Source organism: Syngnathus floridae, chromosome 8 (genome assembly GCF_059516105.1).
Source record: "Syngnathus floridae isolate MCC-2025c chromosome 8, RoL_Sflo_1.0, whole genome shotgun sequence".
In the NCBI taxonomy this organism is placed as follows: Eukaryota; Metazoa; Chordata; class Actinopteri; order Syngnathiformes; family Syngnathidae; genus Syngnathus; species Syngnathus floridae.
Window position 1 is genome coordinate 16,276,251 of NC_142420.1, and position 17,675 is coordinate 16,293,925.

Consider the following 17,675-nt stretch of genomic DNA (forward strand, 5'->3'; position numbering starts at 1 on the left):
GCGGCATAATGTTGTTCAGTGCGGCATGGTGTTGTTCAGTGTGGAAAGGTGTTGTTCAGTGCAGGATGGTGTTGTTCAGTGCGGCATGGTGTTGTTCAATGCAGGATCGTGTTGTTCAGTGCAGCATAATGTTGTTCAGTGCAGCATGGTGTTGTTCAGTGCGGCATGGTGTTGTTCAATGCGGCATGGTGTTGTTCACTGCGGGATGGTGTTGTTCAATGCGGGATCGTGTTGTTCAGTGCGGCATGGTGTTGTTCAGTGCAGCATGGTGTTGTTCAGTGCGGCATGGTGTTGTTCAGTGCGGCATAATGTTGTTCAGTGCGGCATGGTGTTGTTCAGTGCGGGATGGTGTTGTTCAGTGCAGGATGGTGTTGTTCAGTGCGGCATGGTGTTGTTCAATGCGGGATCGTGTTGTTCAGTGCGGCATGGTGTTGTTCAGTGCGGCATGGTGTTGTTCAGTGCGGCATGGTGTTGTTCAGTGCGGCATGGTGTTGTTCAGTGCGGCATAATGTTGTTCAGTGCGGCATAATGTTGTTCAGTGCGGCATGGTGTTGTTCAGTGCGGCATGGTGTTGTTCAGTGCAGCATAATGTTGTTCAGTGCGGCATGGTGTTGTTCAGTGCGGAATGGTGTTGTTCAGTGCGGCATGGTGTTGTTCAGTGCGGCATGGTGTTGTTCAGTGCGGCATGGTGTTGTTCAGTGCGGCATGGTGTTGTTCAGTGCGGGATGGTGTTCAATGCGGGATCGTGTTGTTCAGTGCGGCATGGTGTTGTTCAGTGCGGCATGGTGTTGTTCAGTGCGGCATGGTGTTGTTCAGTGCGGCATGGTGTTGTTCATTTCGGCATAATGTTGTTCAGTGCGGCATAATGTTGTTTAGTGCGGCATGGTGTTGTTCAGTGCGGGATGGTGTTGTTCAGTGCGTTATAATGTTGTTCAGTGCGGCATGGTGTTGTTCAGTGCGGCATGGTGTTGTTCAGTGCGGCATGGTGTTGTTCAGTGCGGCATAATGTTGTTCAGTGCGGCATAATGTTGTTCAGTGCGGCATGGTGTTGTTCAGTGCGGGATGGTGTTGTTCAGTGCGGGATGGTGTTGTTCAGTGCGGCATGGTGTTCAATGCGGAATGGTGTTGTTCAGTGCAGGATGGTGTTGTTCAGTGCGGCATGGTGTTGTTCAGTGCGGCATAATGTTGTTCAGTGCGGCATGGTGTTGTTCAGTGCGGGATGGTGTTGTTCAGTGCAGGATGGTTTTGTTCAGTGCGGCATGGTGTTCAGTGCGGGATGGTGTCTTTCAGTGCGGCATGGTGTCGTTCAGTGCGGCATGGTGTCTTTCAGTGCGGCATGGTGTCGTTCAGTGAGGCATGGTGTTGTTCAGTGCGGCATGGTGTTGTTTAGTGCGGCATGGTGTTGTTCAGTGCGGGATGGTGTTGTTCAGTGTGGCATGGTGTTCAGTGCGGCATGGTGTTGTTCAGTGCGGTATCGTGTTGTTCAGTGCGGTATCGTGTTTCTCAGTGCGGTATCGTGTTGTTCAGTGCAGTATCGTTGTGTTGTTCGTATTGTGTTGTGTTGTTCGTAATGTGTTGTGTTGTTCGTATTGTGTTGTGTTGTTCGTATTGTGTTGTGTTGTTCGTACTGTGTTGTGTTGTTCATATTGTGTTGTTCATATTGTGTTGAGTTGTTCGTATTGTGTTGTGTTGTTCGTATTGTGTTGCCTTTAACACTTAGCCTCTAACACTTAGCCTCTAACACTTAGCCTCTAGCATCTAGAAGGTAAATAAATAGGAAGGAAGGACTCACCGGTGACGTCTTCGCCCACGTCCAAGCGTTGTACTTTGTATTTTCATCCTTCTGACAGTGGAAAACATAGCCAACAAACACCGTGGAACCTAAACGAATGAAAGAAAACTATCATTTGGCCACAACCAACATTCACAGATACAACACAATGTGACGTGCGGGGTTGAGGTTAAAGGTTGAGTGAAGGGCCCTCGTTTTAAACTACTTTTTTGAAAAGGATTGGGAACAAGTAAGACGTATTTAATTTATTTAATGGGAAGTAGTAAGAGCTATTGAATTTAATCTATGTATTATATTCTATTGTATTGTATTCTGTTGTATTCTTTTGGATTGTATTCACACTAACCCCACTAAAACTTCAGCCCACAAAAACTCGCCTCTGGCGCCTAGTCTCTGGCACTTAGCCTCTAACACTTAGCCTTTAACACTTAGCCTTTAACACTTAGCCTTTAACACTTAGCCTAGAAGGTGAATAAATAGGGTTAAAGGTTGAGTGAAGGGACCTCGTTTTAAACTACTTTTTTGAAAAGGAGTGGGAACAAGTAAGACGTATTTAATTTATTTAATGGGAAGTAGTAAGACTTATTAAATTTATTTAATCTACTTTTCTTCCCAGGCAAAATTTGATGTGCTGCAATTCCAAATTTCCAAAGTGAATGAAGGAATGAAGTCCTTTAAATTATGATTTTGTATAAATACTAGGCATTAACACAAAATCGACAGCACAAAATGGGCAGACTTTACTTGTTTGAAAAGGACTGGTTACAAGACAGACTTTTTTAATTTATTTAATGGGAAGAAGACTTATTTAGTTTAATTGATCTATTTTTGTTCCCTGGCAAAATTCGATTTGCTGCAATTCCAAATTTCCAAAGTGAATGAAGGAAAGAAGTCGTTTAAATTATGATTTTGTTTAAATACTAGGCATAGACACAAAATCTACGGCACAAAATGGGCAGACTTTACTTGTTTGAAGAGGACTGGTTACAAGACAGACTTTTCTGATTTATTTAATGGGAAGAAGACTTATTTAGTTTATTTAATCTATTTTTGTTCCCTGGCAAAATTGGATTTGCTGAAATTGTATTTTGCCAAATCTTGCCTTGAGACCTGATAGGAAGTATTAAACGCTTAGTTAAATCAATACAAGTTGGTAATAAGAGCAAGTAATGTTGGTTGAACCGATGAATGAAGGTTGAAAGCAATTTAAATTATGACTTTGTATAAATACTAGATATTAACAGAACATCTACTGCGCGAAATGGGCAGAGTTTACTTGTTTGAGAAGGAGTGGCTTATTCAAAACTAAGATTTATTTAATCTGTTTGTTCCCAGGCAAAATTGGATGTGATGCAATTCCAAATTTCACCACATGATGGTGCCCAATTTTGACTTCATAGGACATATTAAACACTTAGCTTGTTATTATGTTCAAGGTAATCAGATTTGTTTATTATTCTAATGGCCTCTTCAAAACTATTCTGGATTACTACTTTGGATCTATTCTACATTACTTGGCAACAACATACTCTGTAACAGATTAGGCAGTATAATCATATATGTTAACTTGAGAGTGCCCACACTCAATCTACTTATCGTGATGTGTTAAATCAATTACTGTTAGACATTATTTGTCTGATAATCTACCAAATCTTTGAATTGAAGAATTTGTGATTTAATTAATAGCTTGTTCAGGGTAATCAGACTTGTATATAATTCTAATGGCCTTCTTTTGAAAACTATTCTGAATTACAACTTTGGATCTTATATTACTTTGCAACAATCTACTCGGTGACAGATTAGGCAGTATAATCACATATGTTAACTTCAGTGCCCACACTGTATTTATTTATGGTTATTTGTTAAATCAAGTACTGTTAGACATGAAATAGGAAGTGTTTAACATAAATGTTATGGCTACTCACCATTGTAGCTCGCTCCTGGTCAATGATATGAGCCTCTTCTTGCAGTGGAAAACTTGCAGCCAACAAACACCGTGGAACCTAAAGGAATGAAATTAAACATTAACATTTCGCCTCGACCAATTTTCACACGTACAACGCAACGCGGCTACACTTCTGCTATTACAAACGTAAATCTCCTTAAACACAATGAGTGTTACTTACCGTGTACGCTCTAGACGGTCCAGTTGCAAGCAGAAAATAAAGATATTTCTGTTGATAATCGTCGCTGCTCAGTGGCTCACGGCCATCGCGCCAACAGATTTGAATTTTGGCGGAGGTTCGGGCAATTACGTCATATCCGCGGCACATGACTGCGACGTAATACCCGCTTATCTGAAACGGCAGTTAAAAGTAGAGTTACATCAAGTTTTCTTGGAACCTAAACGAATGAAAGAAAACTATCATTTGGCCACAACCAACATTCACAGATACAACACAACGTGCGGGGTTGAGGTTAAAGATTGAGTGAAGGGCCCTCGTTTTAAACTACTGTTTTGAAAAGGAATGGGAACAAGTAAGACGTATTTAATTTATTTAATGGGAAGTAGTAAGACTTATTAAATTTATTTAATCTACTTTTCTTCCCAGGCAAAATTTGATGTGCTGCAATTCCAAATTTCCAAAGTGAATGAAGGAATGAAGTCCTTTAAATTATGATTTTGTATAAATACTAGGCATTAACACAAAATCAACGGCACAAAATGGGCAGACTTTACTTGTTTGAAAAGGACTGGTTACAAGACAGACTTTTTTAATTTATTTAATGGGAAGAAGACTTATTTAGTTTAATTGATCTATTTTTGTTCCCTGGCAAAATTCGATTTGCTGCAATTCCAAATTTCCAAAGTGAATGAAGGAAAGAAGTCGTTTAAATTATGATTTTGTTTAAATACTAGGCATAGACACAAAATCTACGGCACAAAATGGGCAGACTTTACTTGTTTGAAGAGGACTGGTTACAAGACAGACTTTTCTGATTTATTTAATGGGAAGAAGACTTATTTAGTTTATTTAATCTATTTTTGTTCCCTGGCAAAATTGGATTTGCTGAAACTGTATTTTGCCAAATCTTGCCTTGAGACCTGATAGGAAGTATTAAACGCTTAGTTAAATCAATACAAGTTGGTAATAAGAGCGAGTAATGTTGGTTGAACCGATGAATGAAGGTTGAAAGCAATTTAAATTATGACTTTGTATAAATACTAGATATTAACAGAACATCTACTGCGCGAAATGGGCAGAGTTTACTTGTTTGAGAAGGAGTGGCTTATTCAAAACTAAGATTTATTTAATCTGTTTGTTCCCAGGCAAAATTGGATGTGATGCAATTCCAAATTTCACCACATGACGGTGCCCAATTTCGACTTCATAGGACATATTAAACACTTAGCTTGTTATTATGTTCAAGGTAATCAGATTTGTTTATTATTCTAATGGCCTCTTCAAAACTATTCTGGATTACTACTTTGGATCTATTCTACATTACTTGGCAACAACATACTCTGTAACAGATTAGGCAGTATAATCATATATGTTAACTTGAGAGTGCCCACACTCAATCTACTTATCGTGATGTGTTAAATCAATTACTGTTAGACATTATTTGTCTGATAATCTACCAAATCTTTGAATTGAAGAATTTGTGATTTAATTAATAGCTTGTTGTTATGTTCAGGGTAATCAGACTTGTATATAATTCTAATGGCCTTCTTTTGAAAACTATTCTGAATTACAACTTTGGATCTTATATTACTTTGCAACAATCTACTCGGTGACAGATTAGGCAGTATAATCACATATGTTAACTTCAGTGCCCACACTGTATTTATTTATGGTTATTTGTTAAATCAAGTACTGTTAGACATGAAATAGGAAGTGTTTAACATAAATGTTATGGCTACTCACCATTGTAGCTCGCTCCTGGTCAATGATACGAGCCTCTTCTTGCAGTGGAAAACTTGCAGCCAACAAACACCGTGGAACCTAAAGGAATGAAATTAAACATTAACATTTCGCCTCGACCAATTTTCACACGTACAACGCAACGCGGCTACACTTCTGCTATTACAAACGTAAATCTCCTTAAACACAATGAGTGTTACTTACCGTGTACGCTCTAGACGGTCCAGTTGCAAGCAGAAAATAAAGATATTTCTGTTGATAATCGTCGCTGCTCAGTGGCTCACGGCCATCGCGCCAACAGATTTGAATTTTGGCGGAGGTTCGGGCAATTACGTCATATCCGCGGCACATGACTGCGACGTAATACCCGCTTATCTGAAACGGCAGTTAAAAGTAGAGTTACATCAAGTTTTCTTGGAACCTAAACGAATGAAAGAAAACTATCATTTGGCCACAACCAACATTCACAGATACAACACAACGTGCGGGGTTGAGGTTAAAGATTGAGTGAAGGGCCCTCGTTTTAAACTACTGTTTTGAAAAGGAGTGGGAACAAGTAAGACGTATTTAATTTATTTAATGGGAAGTAGTAAGACTTATTAAATTTATTTAATCTACTTTTCTTCCCAGGCAAAATTTGATGTGCTGCAATTCCAAATTTCCAAAGTGAATGAAGGAATGAAGTCCTTTAAATTATGATTTTGTATAAATACTAGGCATTAACACAAAATCGACGGCACAAAATGGGCAGACTTTACTTGTTTGAAAAGGACTGGTTACAAGACAGACTTTTTTAATTTATTTAATGGGAAGAAGACTTATTTAGTTTAATTGATCTATTTTTGTTCCCTGGCAAAATTCGATTTGCTGCAATTCCAAATTTCCAAAGTGAATGAAGGAAAGAAGTCGTTTAAATTATGATTTTGTTTAAATACTAGGCATAGACACAAAATCTACGGCACAAAATGGGCAGACTTTACTTGTTTGAAGAGGACTGGTTACAAGACAGACTTTTCTGATTTATTTAATGGGAAGAAGACTTATTTAGTTTATTTAATCTATTTTTGTTCCCTGGCAAAATTGGATTTGCTGAAACTGTATTTTGCCAAATCTTGCCTTGAGACCTGATAGGAAGTATTAAACGCTTAGTTAGATCAATACAAGTTGGTAATAAGAGCGAGTAATGTTGGTTGAACCGATGAATGAAGGTTGAAAGCAATTTAAATTATGACTTTGTATAAATACTAGATATTAACAGAACATCTACTGCGCGAAATGGGCAGAGTTTACTTGTTTGAGAAGGAGTGGCTTATTCAAAACTAAGATTTATTTAATCTGTTTGTTCCCAGGCAAAATTGGATGTGATGCAATTCCAAATTTCACCACATGACGGTGCCCAATTTCGACTTCATAGGACATATCAAACACTTAGCTTGTTATTATGTTCAAGGTAATCAGATTTGTTTATTATTCTAATGGCCTCTTCAAAACTATTCTGGATTACTACTTTGGATCTATTCTACATTACTTGGCAACAACATACTCTGTAACAGATTAGGCAGTATAATCATATATGTTAACTTGAGAGTGCCCACACTCAATCTACTTATCGTGATGTGTTAAATCAATTACTGTTAGACATTATTTGTCTGATAATCTACCAAATCTTTGAATTGAAGAATTTGTGATTTAATTAATAGCTTGTTGTTATGTTCAGGGTAATCAGACTTGTATATAATTCTAATGGCCTTCTTTTGAAAACTATTCTGAATTACAACTTTGGATCTTATATTACTTTGCAACAATCTACTCGGTGACAGATTAGGCAGTATAATCACATATGTTAACTTCAGTGCCCACACTGTATTTATTTATGGTTATTTGTTAAATCAAGTACTGTTAGACATGAAATAGGAAGTGTTTAACATAAATGTTATGGCTACTCACCATTGTAGCTCGCTCCTGGTCAATGATACGAGCCTCTTCTTGCAGTGGAAAACTTGCAGCCAACAAACACCGTGGAACCTAAAGGAATGAAATTAAACATTAACATTTCGCCTCGACCAATTTTCACACGTACAACGCAACGCGGCTACACTTCTGCTATCACAAACGTAAATCTCCTTAAACACAATGAGTGTTACTTACCGTGTACGCTCTAGACGGTCCAGTTGCAAGCAGAAAATAAAGATATTTCTGTTGATAATCGTCGCTGCTCAGTGGCTCACGGCCATCGCGGCAACAGATTTGAATTTTGGCGGAGGTTCCGGCAATTACGTCATATCCGCGGCACATGACTGCGACGTAATACCCGCTTATCTGAAACGGCAGTTAAAAGTAGAGTTACATCAAGTTTTCTTGGAACCTAAACGAATGAAAGAAAACTATCATTTGGCCACAACCAACATTCACAGATACAACACAACGTGCGGGGTTGAGGTTAAAGATTGAGTGAAGGGCCCTCGTTTTAAACTACTGTTTTGAAAAGGAGTGGAAACAAGTAAGACGTATTTAATTTATTTAATGGGAAGTAGTAAGACTTATTAAATTTATTTAATCTACTTTTCTTCCCAGGCAAAATTTGATGTGCTGCAATTCCAAATTTCCAAAGTGAATGAAGGAATGAAGTCCTTTAAATTATGATTTTGTATAAATACTAGGCATAAACACAAAATCGACGGCACAAAATGGGCAGACTTTACTTGTTTGAAAAGGACTGGTTACAAGACAGACTTTTTTAATTTATTTAATGGAAAGAAGACTTATTTAGTTTAATTGATCTATTTTTGTTCCCTGGCAAAATTCGATTTGCTGCAATTCCAAATTTCCAAAGTGAATGAAGGAAAGAAGTCGTTTAAATTATGATTTTGTTTAAATACTAGGCATAGACACAAAATCTATGGCACAAAATGGGCAGACTTTACTTGTTTGAAGAGGACTGGTTACAAGACAGACTTTTCTGATTTATTTAATGGGAAGAGGACTTATTTAGTTTATTTAATCTATTTTTGTTCCCTGGCAAAATTGGATTTGCTGAAATTGTATTTTGCCAAATCTCGATTTGAGACCTGATAGGAAGTATTAAACGCTTAGTTAAATCAATACAAGTTGGTAATAAGAGCGAGTAATGTTGGTTGAACCGATGAATGAAGGTTGAAAGCAATTTAAATTATGACTTTGTATAAATACTAGATATTAACAGAACATCTACTGCGCAAAATGGGCAGAGTTTACTAGTTTGAGAAGGAGTGGCTTATTCAAAACTAAGATTTATGTAATCTGTTTGTTCCCAGGCAAAATTGGATGTGATGCAATTCCAAATTTCACCACATGATGGTGCCCAATTTTGACTTCATAGGACATATTAAACACTTAGCTTGTTATTATGTTCAAGGTAATCAGATTTGTTTATCATTCTAATGGCCTCTTCAAAACTATTCTGGATTACTACTTTGAATCTATTCTACATTACTTGGCAACAACATACTCTGTAACAGATTAGGCAGTATAATCACATATGTTAACTTGAGAGTGCCCACACTCAATCTACTTATCGTGATGTGTTAAATCAATTACTGTTAGACATTATTTGTCTGATAATCTACCAAATCTTTGAATTGAAGAATTTGTGATTTAATTAATAGCTTGTTCAGGGTAATCAGACTTGTATATAATTCTAATGGCCTTCTTTTGAAAACTATTCTGAATTACAACTTTGGATCTTATATTACTTTGCAACAATCTACTCGGTGACAGATTAGGCAGTATAATCACATATGTTAACTTCAGTGCCCACACTGTATTTATTTATGGTTATTTGTTAAATCAAGTACTGTTAGACATGAAATAGGAAGTGTTTAACATAAATGTTATGGCTACTCACCATTGTAGCTCGCTCCTGGTCAATGATATGAGCCTCTTCTTGCAGTGGAAAACTTGCAGCCAACAAACACCGTGGAACCTAAAGGAATGAAATTAAACATTAACATTTCGCCTGGACCAACATTCACACGTACAACGCAACGCGGCTACACTTCTGCTATTACAAACGTAAATCTCCTTAAACACAACGAGTGTTACTTACCGTGTACGCTCTAGGCAAAATTGGATGTGATGCAATTCCAAATCTATCTGAAACGGCAGTTAAAAGTAGAGTTACATCAAGTTTTCTTTTTTAATCAACACAATCATTTACAACCGTTGACCAGAAAGAATCGTCGAAATTCGACGTCCCCCACAAACGCCACGCTCACTCGCTTTTCAGGGCAACAAAAGTACTTCTTTTTAAAAACGATGAGTTGTACTTACCGTGCACGCTCTGGACGGTCCAGTTGCAAGCAGAAAATAAAAATATTTCTCTTGTTAGTCGTATGTTACCATCCGCTGTGTCTTTGTCATCATCGCCGCCATTTTCCTACTTCCTGCTGCGAGCCACGCCCACGGATTTAAATTTGGGCGGAAGCTCTTTCCATTGGCGTCGTTTTCGCGTATAGCAAATCCGATTGGTTGGGAAGGGGGCACGGTTATGCAGCCGAGGGCTCCTGTGATCGGTGGGATGTAAAGTAGGCGTCGACGTCACGTCCGCGTCACGTGACCACGACGTGGCAGACGTCATATAGTAACCGCTGTTTTGATCAGTAGACTTACAGTTATTATGCATTGACATAATGGCGCACACACCAAATAGATTTAAATAAATTAAATAATTCTTCTGCCCACTCTCTTTTAAACAAATTAACTCTCCCCGCGGATTTGAATTCCGGCGAAAGTTACGCCCATCGACGTCACGTATGTCACGTGACCACGACGTGGCAGATGTCATATAGCAACCGCTGTTTTGTTTAGTAGATTTACAGTTGTTATGCATTGGCATAATGGTGTGCACTCAAAATAGATTTAAATAAATTAAATATTTCTTCTGCCCACTCCCTTTTAAACAAGTTAACTCTGTCCACGTCCATTGACGTCTTGTCTGCGTCACGTGACCACGACGTAGCGACGTCATATAGTAACCGCTGTTTTGATCAGTAGACTTACAGTTATTATGCGTTGACATAATGGCGCACTGGTTAGCATGGCCACCTCTTAAGCATGATGTTGCGGGTTCGACGCCTGATCAATGTTAGCATGGAGTGAGCTGAAGTGCATGGCGCTGAAGATTTGAATCTTTGAAATGCGCTGAGGTCTGACATATCAGGCAGAATGGTTTGCCATCACGTTCAACAAAAAATAGAAACTTTCCCACTCTGATTAAAACGTCCTGTGTTCATCTACGTATTTTCGTTTTGCTGTGCATCTTTTCCCTGCCATTTCGAGAGCCCAATTGACACTCATAGTTTAAAGAAATGTGTTTGCCCATCCTACTTTGTGGAATTTCACCACATGCGCTTTTGACCAAAATACCAAATTGAACTCAAGTGAAGCCAACACGCACAACCCCCCCACACACACACACACACACACTCAAATGTTGATATGAACATAAAAGAGCCGCATGCCGTTCGGGAGTTGCGGCTTGGCCAAACCTGTACTATACAACTTTATTTGTGTAAAATTTTCACAACAGCTGTCACACAAACAAAGCGGGAAAAACCGAAGACGTGCGTGTTCCGCCCACGCTGGATTTATTTGCACCTTTGAAAAGACACCGTATTGCCGCAGATGTGGCAAAGAGTACTTTTGGGCATCTGAGACGGAAGGATGTCCAAAGCATCACGTCACCTGCTCTGGTAGGCATGGTGGTGGGACGATGAGGTCAACCGCTTTGGGGTTGGCTGAATCTTTGATCGCAGGATGCCACACACTTGAAGACAGAAGCAGAAAAGCAGAGCTAAATGCAAAATGTACTCACCGGTGACTCCAATTTTTTTCCCCCCTGAAGAAACAGCTGGACGGGTGGCCCCGGCTGGCCAGTGGGACTCTTGTTATTCTGACCCTTTTTAGTGCGCGTTTGGGGCAACAACCGTTTTTTGTGGCGCTCTCTTCTGGTTCAAAAGTGCCCTGCATGTGAATTTGCATTTCCTGCCTTCTGATTGGATGAGCGCCGGTGTGACGCGGTGCCTCTGTCACCGTGGCGGGGGGTATACGTTGGCATCGGAGCGTCTGCCAACGTCTGAGACCGGCTGGCAGTGTATCGGAGGTGTCGAGTGCGGTGCCGCTGGAGCTCACTCACCAGCTGGTGTTAGGGCCTCAGAATGAAGGCCAAGGAGAAGAATAGAAAGAGAAACAGAAACTTCTCCTCCAATTGTTTGATTTGTCTCTTCTGAGCTTCGATGAATTCTTTCAGCTCTTTGTTCCTCTAGGACGGACAAATGGAAAGTGGCATTCAAAAGCCAGTAAGCGTGCAAGTAAGTGCCGGGCTGGCTTTGGGCCCTTACCTGTTGCGCGCTGTGCAGCAGATCCATTCTCTCTTGGAGGATGCAAGCGTCGCGCTCCCTCAACTCGCACATCAGGGCTCGCTTCCATTGGTCCACGGCGCTCCTAAGCTCTTCTCTCTGATCCGCCGTCAGCACGTCATTCACGCCAGCGTGGCTGGCTTTTTCGCCGTCCGTGGCGGGGCAGTCCCGCTGCGGTAGCGCCTCGTACAACATGGCCTCCAGCTCCAGGATCCTCTGGGCCGCAATCCTCGTCCATCAGTGGTCCGGCGGGAGATTTGAGGGCGGCTTACCTTATGAGCCTGGTCCATGGAACACTTCCTGAAGTCCAACTCTTCATCCAGGTAGCCCTTCTGCTTGCAGAACATATCCTAGCACAGCTCAAGGTCAGAATTGTTGGGGCACATTGCCGGAGTTCCCCTTGGCTGATGTCGCGTGTCTGTCTACCTTCTCACTTTCAATGTCCAACATCTTCTGTTGAAGTGCTGACTTGGTCACTTTGATGTATTCTAACCACTGAGGAAAGGCTGCTGTCACATAAACAGAATGCGAGAGCGTGCGTGGACGTGCGCGTTACCTTCTCGGCTAGGGTGAGAAGGGTCCTGGCGTGAATCACAACCACCTGCTCCTCGTTGGTGAGATTCTGCAAGAGCCCAAAGGCACAGCGTCAACAAGCTTCTTTCAGCGCAAAGCCTTCCAAAAGTCACATTTGAGCCGCCGAGTCTCGTGGAGTGCGAACATAAGGAGTTCGACATACACTTACGGCGTTATAGCCCAGGATGTCCAGCTTCTTCATCAGATCACTGATGACGATGTCCGGGGGAAAGGCGCAAGGAGCAATGTAAGGTGTTCTGGGACCTCGGGTTAAGGTTAGGGTTGCGAGGGACGCCTTACGTACGCTCACGCCCTCGGCCTCGCAGTAGATCTGCAAAGGGCTGAGGCCGTCTGGGAAACGGACTTGCAGAAACTTCAAGACGGGGGAGCGCCACTCCCTCTCCTGAAAGGCAGAGGCATGCATCCGTCCGTCCGTCCGTCCGTCCGTCCGTCCGTCACATCTCTGGCCTCAACACGCTTGTGCGAGTCTTCCCACCTCCAGCTCCAGGATGCGGAACTCAAGCAGTTCGTTTTGGTCTCGGATATCCTGGATGTGCTCTTTCAGACGCGCTTCTTCCGCCTCCATCCGCCTGACCTGAAAAGACAGTCAGACCTCATCTGCGGGGCTTCCCGACGGGTGTGACGCCAAGCGACTCCGCCCAGCGCCTTTCTTTCCGTCACCTTTTCGGCCAACTGCTGATTGCTCTGACGCAGCAGCTGCTTCTCCTCCACCCACTTGACATTCTAGAAGAGACAAACGCGTGGACAGCTTTGGAATGTTGTGTCATTTTCATCCACAAATTCTTTGGTTGACTGGAAAATGACATTTGCTTTTCTCCGCATTTTCCCAGCCACGTTCGGGGGGGGGGGGGTTGGTCCAGTAATGCCAGACGGATGAGTGACTGAAGAATGTAGCTATTTTGTCTGAGAAAAAGGTGTGCTCATTGATGAGCTTACCTGTCCTTGTTGCTTCAGCGCTGACTCCAGATCTGCTACTCTGCTTTGATAGTGACCCATTTCTACCATCAGCTTTTCTCTGGTCTGAAAGGAGGAGGAGGGAGGCTCCTCCTCCTCCTTTCAGACCAGAGAACACCCGAGGCTGGGTGAGAACGGGGAGGCTGCGACCCGGCCGGGGGTTGCGGGAAGGGGCGCCACCTTGATCTCCTTCTCGGCGTCGTAGTCCCCTTCGCTGGTCTGGGCTAGCAGAGCGTAGGCTCGTTGCAGCGCTTGATATTCTTGCGTCAGCTGGCGGTAGCGAAGCTCCGCCTCTTCATGCACACACCAATGCAACACAGCACTAGTACCAGAATCAGTCAGACCGGCGACAAAGCACCCGCGACGCAAAGACGAGTCCGATTCCAGGCTGAAGAGGAATGTTTGGTGCCAATACGCTGGCAGAAATGGCGGGCTACCTCTTCGGGTTCCGTGTCGGGGGTTCTGTCGGTGTGAAAAGACAAGGACGATCCGTCCGAGTCCACCAACACGTCTTCGTCGTAGCCGTAAAATGTTTCGATGACCTGCGGGCGCGGAAGCAAACATCTCTCTGAACAAACTGAAGCGACACCTCACGATGAATCGACGAGAGGAACGATAGCGAGAAAAAGGCCATTTCATCTTGCGCAACACCAAGCAGCCGCAAACAAACAGACTCACCTTGCAGGACCTCACGCTTTGTTCCTCCTCAGAGATTCTCGACGTCGGTATCGTAGCAGCAAATCTCTCTCCTGTCGACACAAATAATCCGCCTTTGAGATTCTTTGGATGCAAAGGGAACGAACGGCTCCGGCGCAGAAACAAACGCGACTCACAATGACATTTCTGACATGAGCTCCTGTCTCCAGAGCCTGAAAAACACGTCACCGGCGATGATTGGAGGGACGCTCGTCTTTTCCAAAAGTGACAACTACAGGGTGTGTCAGGGTTTTCCAGATTATCTTTATCGTATCATTGTGTTGCTTTGACTTTGACTGCAACCTGTAATAAATAATATTATTTTTCCCTTATTTATCCCTATCGCTTATCCCTTCCTACACAAAGTCGTAAAACACCCCTTGCTATGTTTTGACTAGAGGTCAAGGGCTTCCTCTATTCAATCCACTCTTACACCCACCCTGTTTCTCTTAATTAAAATGCTCGTGCAGGAGCCGAGAGTCAGACTTCATTCGTACAACGGATGGACTCTCCACCTGCAGGTGTCCAAAAGAACTTACTTGTCTCCCGTGTGGTTCTTGCAAAATAAGTTGGAGCGAGCGCAACTCTAACAGGGTGCATTTTGCCACTAGCTGCCTACGGACAATGACGTCGCGCTCGCGGCTCATGGTTGACGGGCTGAGCAGCCGGGCAAGTCCGTCGTTTTCAGCGCACAGCGAGTGGCAAAGGCGCTGACAAAACGGGAGCTTTGAGCTGCTGAAAACGGCAAAACAAGTCTAAAGCGTGTTCAAACGCGTGCGCACAATGCTCCTGCTTGAAAGGTCGGAATTTAAGGGGCCAATTTTTTGGATGGCGGCCGCCGGCCAAGCTTTGGACGGAAAAGGTTTCCTGGCGACAGCGAGCGAGCGCGGCGCTGCCGTACGTGCACCGAGTCGCCTGCCTGAAGACCTTGGACAAGTCGTCGATGATGTGCCGCTGCTCCACAACTTGAAGGAACTCCATTTCACCGTCCTGCTGGCCGCAACCGCGGTCCAGGTCATTGAGCGAACTAGGCCTTCTCTGTGGAACACAAATGCAGTGGACTCTGTTGGCACGCCGCCGTTGTCCGCGTCGACTTACCAAGCTTGCCATCTCCTCGTTCTCCTGGGTGACAAAGCGCACTTTGTTTTCAAGGCGACACAGCACCAGCGAGAGTTCTTCATTCTTCCTGCTCAGGCGTTTGTTTTTGTACAGGAGTGGCAGAAACTGGCTTTCTGTTTCTCTCAGTCGCTTTAGCTGCAAGCATGAAGTGCGGGATGTGAAAGACGCACAACACGCGGGCCAGAACGTATCCATTCCTTTTGCATCGGTTTGAACGGAATCGTGGCTTTGGCTCCCAATAAAAGACATCTACCAGGCAACCGACTCGCCGCGCCGCTCAACTAATAAGCAAGCGCAATGGGTGCCTCGCTGGATGGCGCGCATCAAACGTAGCGCAAACCTTCAAGCGTGCCGTCAATAAATTACCAGTTCATTGCGCTCTTCAGAAAGCAGGGCGTTTCGATCCTCCAGTTTCCTGATGACTGCGCTGAGCTCAGCGATTTTCAGATGAAACCGTCGCGTGTCCCGATCCTCCTGAGACTGAAAACGCCCCGCAACACACACACACAAGCACTCGTTCAAAGTTCAAAACTGTTTTTGTGCTACCTTCCTCCAGCAACGAACTAAGTCATGCGTACTGCAAGTGTGTGATGAGGTGGCTTACGCAATGAAGAGGATTGCTAGTAGCGGCGTTGACCCCACTTCCAGGGTAGTTTAGGCCCGCCCTTTGGGAATCCCTCAGGGCAGCGATCTGCTGCTCGGCAGCCTGAGTCTGCAGCTGAAGGCGGTGGACGTGGCCGGCCCCAGGGCTTCATCCAAAACACTAACCGCTCTGTCTTTCAGCTTGATCTCATCCGTCTGGATGTACAAACGGGGAGCGCTCAGGCAGGCGGGCAAACTCATTTGCCAGAATTGTGACAAAAACAAAGAGAGCAACCGGCCAATTTTTTTCTTGAATCGACTAGAACACCTTTGCTGTGACAAAAGCGAAGCGAGCAACCGGACATTTTCTTCTTGTGAAATAGAATAGAATAGAATGCCTTAGGTGTCATTGCACTGCAGGTATACAACGAAATTGGGAACATAGCCACGCACCGCGCATCTGATCAGTCCTACCAGTCGGCGGATCTCCCTCTCGCAGTCTCTCTTGGTTCGGCTCAGCTCCTCCCGATGCTGGTGATGAGCCGATCGGAGCTCGGCCGCTCGGGACTGCCAGGCCTGCTGGGCCGCTGCCAGGGCTTCTTCCGCGCTCCTGGTGGAGGCGACACCGCTCGGTCTCCCGACACCGCCGCGTCTCCTCCACCTCCGCCAGCAAAGCGCCCCCCATCCTCACCTGAGCAGACATTGCGCCACACCGGGCCGTTGAGACCGCAACGGAGCGCCGCGACGCTTACTGGGGACAAGCTACACAATACGGTAGCGGCCGCATCGAAGCCCGACGTGGCGTGCGGATAGTCAGACACGGATAGAGCGGATCACCTTGTCCATGGAGCCGTCCCTCAGGCTGAGGACCAAGGCATTCAGTCGCTGGATCTCTCCATCTTTGATTTTGATCACTCTCATCAGCTCCATTTCATGCTGCCGCAGTAATGTCTCCCTGGTAATGGCTAACTCTTTCTGCTTCTCCTCATGGAGTTTGCTTTTGAGTTCCGTCATGGCGGCAGTGGCACGGTGGTGCTCCGCCCGCAGGTCCTGACTTCTCTCTCTCTCCAGACAGCTGACCTGACATGACTTAGACTTAAACTTAGACAAACTTTATTGTCATCTTGTCTGCACATGGTGCATACAAAACGAAATTCCGTTGCATACGTCTTACAACAAAGTAGTGATATTGCAGTTGAATAGAAGTAACATATCCTATGAAAATATATATATATACATATACTATATATATATATATATATATTAAAAATAAGTATAAAGTGCAGCAGTGATAATTATGCAATAGTGCAAGTAGGCAAAACAGTATTCAAGAGTGTGCAGAGGAATGCTAAACCATGTATTAAACTTCTATTTAAAGGGTTTATACAAGTTCAGTAAAGTTGGTAGTGCGAGATAGTGCAAGATAGAGGTCCGTAGTGTCATAAAGTACAGTTCTGTGAATGTGTGATGCAGAGTTCAGTTTAGAGCTCAACAGTTCTAGTGTTCAACAGTCTGATGACAGCAGGGAAAAAGCTGTTGCAGAACCTGGTGGACCTGCAGCGGATGCTGCAAACCTCTTCCCAGAGGGCAGCAGGGAGAACAGTCCATGGTGGGGGTGTGATGGGTCATTGATGATGTTACGGGCACGGGACATGCAGCGCTGAGATGAAATGTCCT

General features: G+C 43.6%; 1 protein-coding gene and 1 long non-coding RNA gene across 8 annotated transcripts; both read right to left on the minus strand.

The window, feature by feature from the left end:
• Positions 1-1,746: 1,746 nt before the first annotated feature.
• Positions 1,747-7,972, minus strand: LOC148394704 (uncharacterized). 2 transcript variants are annotated; one of them, XR_015859908.1, is made up of 6 exons: positions 7,807-7,972; positions 7,606-7,683; positions 5,863-6,033; positions 5,662-5,739; positions 3,919-4,089; positions 3,718-3,795 (listed from the first exon to the last, which is right to left on the minus strand). It is a non-coding gene; the product is annotated as an uncharacterized LOC148394704 (long non-coding RNA). The 2 variants fall into 2 exon arrangements; XR_015859909.1 differs by lacking the exons at positions 3,718-3,795; positions 3,919-4,089 and adding an exon at positions 1,747-1,881.
• A 3,134-nt stretch (positions 7,973-11,106) lies between these two features.
• Positions 11,107-17,037, minus strand: LOC148394705 (janus kinase and microtubule-interacting protein 3-like). 6 transcript variants are annotated; one of them, XM_088383719.1, is made up of 15 exons: positions 16,836-17,037; positions 16,473-16,689; positions 16,021-16,214; positions 15,783-15,896; positions 15,396-15,551; positions 14,280-15,335; positions 13,584-14,143; positions 13,308-13,370; positions 13,123-13,221; positions 12,790-13,029; positions 12,610-12,675; positions 12,480-12,548; positions 12,326-12,403; positions 12,036-12,269; positions 11,107-11,956 (listed from the first exon to the last, which is right to left on the minus strand). In XM_088383719.1, the coding sequence occupies exons 7-15, from the start codon at positions 13,650-13,652 to the stop codon at positions 11,840-11,842; spliced, it is 1,035 nt and encodes a 344-aa protein (XP_088239845.1). In that variant the 5' UTR covers positions 13,653-14,143; positions 14,280-15,335; positions 15,396-15,551; positions 15,783-15,896; positions 16,021-16,214; positions 16,473-16,689; positions 16,836-17,037; the 3' UTR covers positions 11,107-11,839. The 6 variants fall into 6 exon arrangements, with proteins under 6 accessions (XP_088239845.1, XP_088239844.1, XP_088239843.1 ...); XM_088383718.1 differs by having other exon boundaries at positions 14,280-14,350; positions 14,435-15,551; XM_088383717.1 differs by having other exon boundaries at positions 13,584-13,894; positions 14,039-14,143; positions 14,280-15,551.
• Positions 17,038-17,675: the final 638 nt, after the last annotated feature.